Source organism: Dermacentor variabilis, chromosome 2 (genome assembly GCF_050947875.1).
Source record: "Dermacentor variabilis isolate Ectoservices chromosome 2, ASM5094787v1, whole genome shotgun sequence".
NCBI classification, from domain to species: Eukaryota; Metazoa; Arthropoda; class Arachnida; order Ixodida; family Ixodidae; genus Dermacentor; species Dermacentor variabilis.
In genome coordinates, this window is record NC_134569.1 from 201,495,766 (window position 1) to 201,503,573 (window position 7,808).

At 50.0% G+C, this 7,808-nt stretch overlaps 1 protein-coding gene across 1 annotated transcript; it reads left to right on the forward strand.

Moving 5' to 3' along the window:
- The first annotated feature begins 1,309 nt into the window (after positions 1–1,309).
- On the forward strand, positions 1,310–7,539 carry LOC142570631 (uncharacterized). The gene is made up of 4 exons (XM_075678993.1): positions 1,310–2,435; positions 6,709–6,953; positions 7,045–7,186; positions 7,529–7,539. Exons 1-4 carry the CDS (start codon positions 1,310–1,312, stop codon positions 7,537–7,539), a joined length of 1,524 nt encoding a protein of 507 aa, XP_075535108.1.
- The last annotated feature ends 269 nt before the right edge of the window (positions 7,540–7,808 follow it).

Here is a 7,808-nt window from a genome sequence, read left to right on the forward strand (position 1 = left end):
TTAGCACCGTCTGCCATCCCTCTTCGTCGGGTTCTCTCGAAAACCGCCGCAGGTCCTCAGCGTCCGTGAGAAGCGTTGTATTAGTTTCACCTTTACGAGGAGTTAAGGCTTCGGAAAAATCTATGCCGTCTTCTTCCGTACCGCGTTTCGGTTGCGACGGCGCGCCATTTAAGGCGCACGCCGCAACAGAAGCGATTTCTTGAGACGCCATATGCGTCGGTGTCTTGTGCCAGACGCTGCACCGTCGCGACGCGGCGGCCACCACCGCGCCTCAGCTCTGATGCATGCTAGTAGCTCCGACGCCGCGTACCTGGTAGCTTCTTGAAATTGTGGAGCCGCAGGAAACGGGCCTAGGTCCAAGAGTATGGTGTCCCTGGGTTCCGTAGACGTTCACGGTTCTGATGATACACAATTTTGGTCGGTTACTGGAACTGTAATCAACGAAAAACATGGATATTGTGGAGCTCGAAACGGGTGCTGCTGCACACCTCGACGCCGCCTATCGGTGCCTCTTACCTCCCGAGGCACCTCCACTGCTGTTTTCTTCTCCGTGGTCCGCTGCACCTCTGAAGGGACCAGGGTCACCTTGGCTGGGGCGTTGGTCTGCAGGGCCTTCTTGTAGGGCTGTTGGGAAGATGGGGAAGGGGGGCGCCTCTCTGGGTGGCGCACCGATGCCTCGCGGGATCGGGACCGAGACTTCGAGCGGGTCCGGAACTTGCGACGGGATCTCGAACGGGTCTCCGACCGGTCTTTTCTGGGGTGCTATTTTGCAGGAATTCTATTCCTTCCTTTATGCCTTTTGCCGCCATCACCGTGCATCCATTGGTCGAAAATGACCGGGCCGCGCCCACTTCGTCTGTCAATCACGTGACGTCAGGAACCCGCGAAAACTGTAATCGTCATAGTGACGTTGACGCACTCATTATGCGGAGAATAAGGCACGGATTTTTGGCACGGCCAGAGGCAGGTTTGTTTCCGAAGGCATAAAAAAACAATTGGAGGACGCTTAAGTTTCGCCTTCAAGAGTGGAACGCGACAGCGTTCCTGTCGACCCGCCAAAGGGTGTAAGACAATGGGCTACGGCGCAGCGACTACGCGCCCCGCATCGGACGCGGTGAGCGTCGAGCAACGCAGCGTTCGGCGCGACAACGAAATGTGCGCCTGAGCAAGCGACGCACGCCTGAGCCTTAGAAACAGCTCGTTTCTAAGGCAACACCGCGTTCACTAGAGGCGCTTTTGTACCGCTTTGAAGCATCGAACTCGTGGCTCAGTGATTCTACTTCCGGCTACCGTTCGGTAGGGACGTCGAATGTCGCGCTCCGTAGGGGCGGTGTTTGCGGCTATGCCAAGCCGCGGAAACAGGATGCCTGCGTCCGTTGAACCGGAATACCATGTTGTTTTGCCGCCACTGCCTACAGGTTCGTGTGTTTTAAACACAGTTTTTCTTCACGGTGACGTGAAAGCGAGACCATTCCGTGTCGAAGATTTTCGCGACACGCTGGCTCATTTGAAATTGCTCCCCGAGGTGGTCGCCTTGGGGGCTTTCCAGATGAACCACGTCTGGGCGGTGACGTTCGAGAGTGCAGAGGCGACAAAGAAAATGCTGAAGTATATGGAAGTTCAAGTCAAGGAACGACGATGTTTGGTTGTGGATCCACACAACCGGGATGTCCGGGTTAAACTCCACTGGTTGCTGCACAATGTGCACGACGAAGACGTACAAGCGGCGTTTGCTCCATACGGGAAAGTCAACGACGTCCAGAAAGAGCAATGGCGTGTACCAGGCATCACGGACAAGGGGTCGTCTATGCGTACAGTGACCCTCAAGCTGAAGCCAGGCGTGACACTTGACGATCTACCGCATCAGCTACGAGTGGCAGGCATAATGGCGCTAGTGGTCGTGCCAGGTCGTGCTCCACTGTGTCTTCGGTGCAACCGTACGGGGCACATCAGGCGCGAGTGCCGCGTGCCACGTTGCTCTGTGTGTCAACGCTTCGGCCACGAAGAAAGTCAGTGCGTGCGCACGTATGCAAACGTTGCGGGGCCATCGAGAAGTGAGGAAGTCGTCAACGAGCACCTCATGGACGAAGTCGATGGAGAGGAAAGTGCCAGTGCGTCGAGACCATCTCTGGCGCCACTTTCAAAGAAAGACCCAGCCACAAATTCTACGAAACGAGATGTAGAGCAGGTTGCGAGTGAAGCCATACCGACATCGGGCAAGGCTACATCAGCTAAAGACGCTGAAACAAGTAATGACGGAAGTACAAGCAAGCAACCCTCCGTAGCAACGAGTGAGGACGATTCAAGCGTAATGGACACTACGGAAACCAGCAAAGCAGCGGCAGCGGCCAAAAGAACGCACGAAGACAGTACCGGCGAAGAGCAGAATGCGAGCACTCAGAGTGCGGGCGAACCACCTGTGAAGACAGCAACTGGTCGGAGGCCAACCTTTAGACCAACGCCAACCATACCGCCGGACAGAAAGGCGGCGGCGACGCAGCGGACTTACCAGGTCGTGCGTTCGCGTGTTTTTGCCCGTGCCAGGGGAGGGTGGGGGGTCGAGAGGGGGTGGTGGAAAATGCTACTACTTCTGATCTGCCGATGGAAGACCAGTCAACAGTGTAGGCTGAACGCAGACTCGCCACGGTAATGTGAGTGATCCTTCGTCACTGACGGGAGCTGCAATTTTATTGGTATCTATCGACCTTGATCTCTTCACCGTAGAAATGGCGATACGCATTGAAACACCCTTACGCGTAGGCACGATTAACGTGCGGGGACTTACGGCAAAGAAGAAGCAGTACCAGCTTAATCGCCTGTTCATCGAAAATAATCTGGACATTATTGCTGTACAAGAGACAAAGATAGAAACTGAGGAAGGGACCGAACGCCTAGTCCAAACGTTCATGTCTAGATATTATGTGTGCGTTTCTCATGCTGTTGGTAGAGCAGGGGGCTGTGTGCTCTTTCTACGCAATAATACTGCCATAAATGTGGAAAATGTATTTAGTGATGATTCCGGGCGTATTATATTGTGCGATTTTATGTTTTGCAATCTCAAGTTCCGCGCTATCTGTGTTTACGCGCCGAATAGAACAGCCGAGCGCAGGGTTTTTTTTGAAAGCGTGGAATGTCACTTGAAGTGTGAGAGAACCATGGTCATGATGGGAGATTTCAACTGTGTCTGCAAAGTGGAAGACAGAGCCCGTAATCTGTCTCGTCTCGAAGGCAGTGCGCTCCTCTTGGCAGCACTCGTTGAAGAACATAATTTAGAGGATATAGGCGACGTGTTAGCCAATAATGATACACCTCGGTTCACTCATTTTCAAGGGGACAGCCATGCCAGACTGGATCATATCCATGTTTCTGGGGAAGCGTTGCCATTGTGCAGTGATTATGAAGTCAAACATGTTTATTTTAGCGACCACAGTTTGGTCCGTTTTTCGCTTGGTCCAAAGAAGCCGTCAAGCTTCAACTGGGGTCTTTGGAAATTCAATGAAAAATTGCTGCAGGACGAAATATTTATAAAAAAAATTCAAGATAGCATTCAAGAGCTGTTATCGGGTGTTCACAGTGACTGCACGGAAAGGTGGGAGTGTTTTTAGCAAGAAACAAAGTTAATAGCCATAGAAAGGTCCAGCGTTCTACACCACCAAGAAAAAAGAAAGGAAATAGAACTACAAAGTGAGCTCAACTTTTATTTAAACATGGAAAGCATCCGTCCTGGTTGTTTCGCTAAAGAAATAAAGCGAACGAAAGCACAGTTGGAACTTTTCGATAAGGAAAAATATCGGGGCGCAATCATTCGCGCACGCGCAGAACATCTATGGTGCGGAGAACAACCTACAAAGCGCTCGTTTTCGGATGAAAAAAGTTATGCCACACGAAAGGAGATAAATGCGATAACATACCGTAATGAAATAGTACGTGATAAGAAAACCATCCAACTTGCCTTTGTAGAATATTACAGCGAACTCTTAGGACATGAAACGCAATGCGAACAGGGGTTCGAAAATGAATTCTTGCACCTTTTGCCAAGTCTAGATGATGAACAACGAAATAGATTAGAAATGCCAATAAGCATCAAGGAAATAGAGCAGGCTATAGATGACCTGAGCCCTGGGAAAACGCCAGGACCTGATGGACTGAGTGGATCGTTCTATAAAGCTTTCAAAACAGATATAGCTGCAGCTCTTTATTACGTTATCACAGAAGCCTATGAAAAGCGGGTACTGCCACCGTCGTTTCGCGAGAGTCATATTCTCCTGATACCCAAAACTACCGATCCCTCATCACTCCTATCCGTGTGAGCCTACCGACCAATCAGCTTAACAAACTCAGACTATAAGATATACACTAAAGTTTTGGGCAGAAGGCTACAGAGTATAATAACACGATTGATAGGGCCACATCAAACATGTGGCATTAAGGGGAGGTCAATAACTACAAACGTACACGTAGCAAGAACAGTACTTGAGCATTGTGACGACTTTTCTGGTAGGGTGGCCATGTTACAATTGGACCTAGAAAAAGCGTTCGATAGAGTGACGCACACAATTCTTGTCAATGTTTTGGAGCACGTGAATGTTGGAACAATCTTAACAGAAGGGATCAGAATGTGCTATGCAGGCGTTTCCACAAAGGTAATCGTTGATAGAACACTCTCTCCCAGCATTGCCGTCAGGTCTTCCGTAAGACAGGGATGTGGTTTATCGCCTGTACTGTTTGCCCTATATCTCGAGCCACTGTGTCTAAAGATAATAAAAGAGAGCCATGTCCGGGGTTTTAGGGTCGGTTACAGTGAGGTAAAATTGTTAGCATACGCGGTTGACGTCGCTGTTTTTTGTGATGACAAGCTAAGTGTAAGCAGTACCGTTAATGTTGTGACAAAGTATTGTAAAATGACGGGGACTGCGATTAATTGGGGCAAGTCGATTGGGATATGGTATGGACAATGGGAAGACACGCCTTCACTTTTTGAAAAAATGCAGTGGACGAATACGCCTACCAAGTACCTTGGGGTACCTTTGCAACACCACCAGGACACCAAAGATTATTGGCAAGGAGAGGTCGCAGAAATTAAGGCGAAAACGGCAAGGCTGGGTGGGAGAGAACTATCAATATTCACAAGAGCAACAATGTGTAATGTGTTCTTAGTGGCCAAAATTTGGTATGTTTTACAAGCATTGTGCGCATCAAGAGTCAGCATACAAAGAATACACCGGCAGTTTGCCATCTTCATTTGGGGTTCTGTATGGAAGCGCTCTAGTCGCACTAATTTGTTCAGAACAGTGAAAAGTGGAGGCCTAGGGTTGGTTCATCTCTTCTTAAGACAAGTCGTGTCGAGATTTTTGTTCCTACGTGATCAGAAGGATACATTCTTGTGCACAGTCCTTCAAAGACGTTTGAGCAACGCGTTGCCTCAATTCGTTGTGTCCTCCGTTTACAGCGCAGGACCTAGGCCCAGAGGCTTCCTGCGAGAAGTCGTATTGGCCTTTGACTTCCTACATACGCGCTTTTCAATAAATTACCTTGGATCTGTTAAACGGAAAAGACTGTACAAAGATTTACTTGATGTATCATTGCCTGTGCCTGTCTATCGTTCAATGTACCGCGTTGAATCCAGAGGAGGAAATGTACTCAAACGAGTGAAGCGGATGCCGACACGGTCATCCGCAAAAACCTTTTTCTTCCCTTTACACAGTGGAACGCTCCCAGTGAAGCCATGGCTAAGAGAAAGGGGAATCTTTGTGCCGTGGTCTGTAAACTGCTCAAGATGCAGGAAACCAGAGACGATTGAGCATATCTTTCTTGATTGTTCAGATGCAATGTTCTTGTGGGACATCCTACAAAGAACGTTGAAAAAGGAATTACCGATAACACCGTACGGCATCCGTTTCTTGCCAACTGAGAACGCAGATATGCCATGTGACATGTTTATGGTAATATGTTTACATAGCCTGTGGAAAACAAGAATGGATGAGCGTCATGAGAGGCTTGTTATTCATCCTGCGAGAGAGCATTTCATTGAAAGCGTGCTATATCTGCGTGAAGCTTATAAAACGAGAACAGAACCACCCGAATGGATGCATATATTGGATGAACTAGCAGTAATCAAGTGTTTTTAACTATTCGCAAGGGCCCAAGACGGTCATTGCTTTTACCATTATGAAGTGTATCTGTTTATGCCGTATGTGTACGTCGAAGACCGGCAATAAAGAAAAAAAACTCATGGCTCAGTGGTAACGTCTCCTTCTCACACTCCGGAGACCCTGGTTCGATTCCCACCCAGCCCATCTTGCAAGTTCTTTTTATTCATGAAGTTCCTGCTGGAATTTCTTGCTCACGGCCAACGCCGCCGACGCCAACGACACCGGTTTTTCTGCGACACGAGCTCCTTAACGCTGTCGCGTTAAAATGGCCGCCCCTCTGATTGCTATGGCCGTGGCTCTTCGCCGTCGCCGACGTGAAAAGGAGAGCCAGACGACGTGTTCGGCATGCCGGATGACCATTTTCGACGGCATTTTCGACTCTCGAAGGGAACGGTGCGGTTGTTGTGCGAGGAACTGGCGGGGGAACTAGAAGCGGAGCGAGCGACGGGACTGTCGGTGGAACGGAAGGTGTTGTGTGCGCTGCGCTTCTTTGCTACCGGGAGCTTCCAAGCGTCCGTTGGGAGCGAGGAGACGATTCGTGTGTCGCTGTCGACAGTGAGCGAGTGCGTGCGACGGGTGGCAGAGGCTGTTGTGAACGCCGGGGCGCGCAACAAGTGGGTGCATTTTCCTAAGGCGGCCGAGGAAAAGGCAGCCGTGAAGGAAGGTTTTCTTCGGCGCGGTGCTATCCCCGGCGTCATAGGATGCGTCGACGGCAGCCTCGTAGCTATTGTCGCACCGAAGGGTGAGCACAAGGCTGCGTTCATGTGCCGCAAGGGATACTACGCCCTCAACTGCATGTTCGTAAGTAAACCTCACGTTTTCTGGTGCCGATCCTTTTTGACAGTTATGTTGCTCATGTCAACGGGCACTTTCTCTGTTTACGTTTTACCAGATCTGCGATGCGGACATGAAAATCTTGGCCATGGACCCTCTGCGACCGGGGTCGGACCACGACGCTTTCGTCTGGCGGACGACATGGCTGCGCCGGCGGTTTCAAGCGTGCCGCATCGTGAATCTCGGGGAATACCTCCTCGGTGAGCCAAATAACTTTTTTGGCGCAGTCACGCTTCAGTAGCGCAGAACGCCGTGTCCGCTCCAACCCAAACTTTTAACGAAATTACAAGCACATAAGTCGGGCGTAAAAAACAAATGAAGTCACCATTGTCACCATTGTGACTGCCACCATTGTCAATGTTCGAAGTGTTAAGTTAAAAGCACATTATGTGCCTGCAAGGAGCAGATGAGAGGAACACGTATTAGTGCTGCTACTGCACCCAGTGCCTGCCAGAAGCAGAAGAAATGAACAAACAGTGCTGCTACTGCTACTACTGTCATTGATAGTACCAACAAGTGTTGATTTCTTCTGCTTGTGGCAGGCACCGAGTAGTGCACTTATACATTTGTTAACCGTTTGTGTCGGATATGGACATGCTCAACTCATGCTTTTACTTGGGATTCACCTCTGAAGCCTGCTGTAGATTTCTTAAGTTTACAACTTGCCACTCGTCAGGGGAGTACTCAATGTACTATTTCCATCTTCGTGCAGGTGACAGTGGCTACCCCTTGGAGCCGTGGCTCCTGAACCGAGTTCCTGGCCATCCTCCAGCGCAGACATCCGAGGGGCAGTACAACACAGCACACGGCGCCATGCGTTCC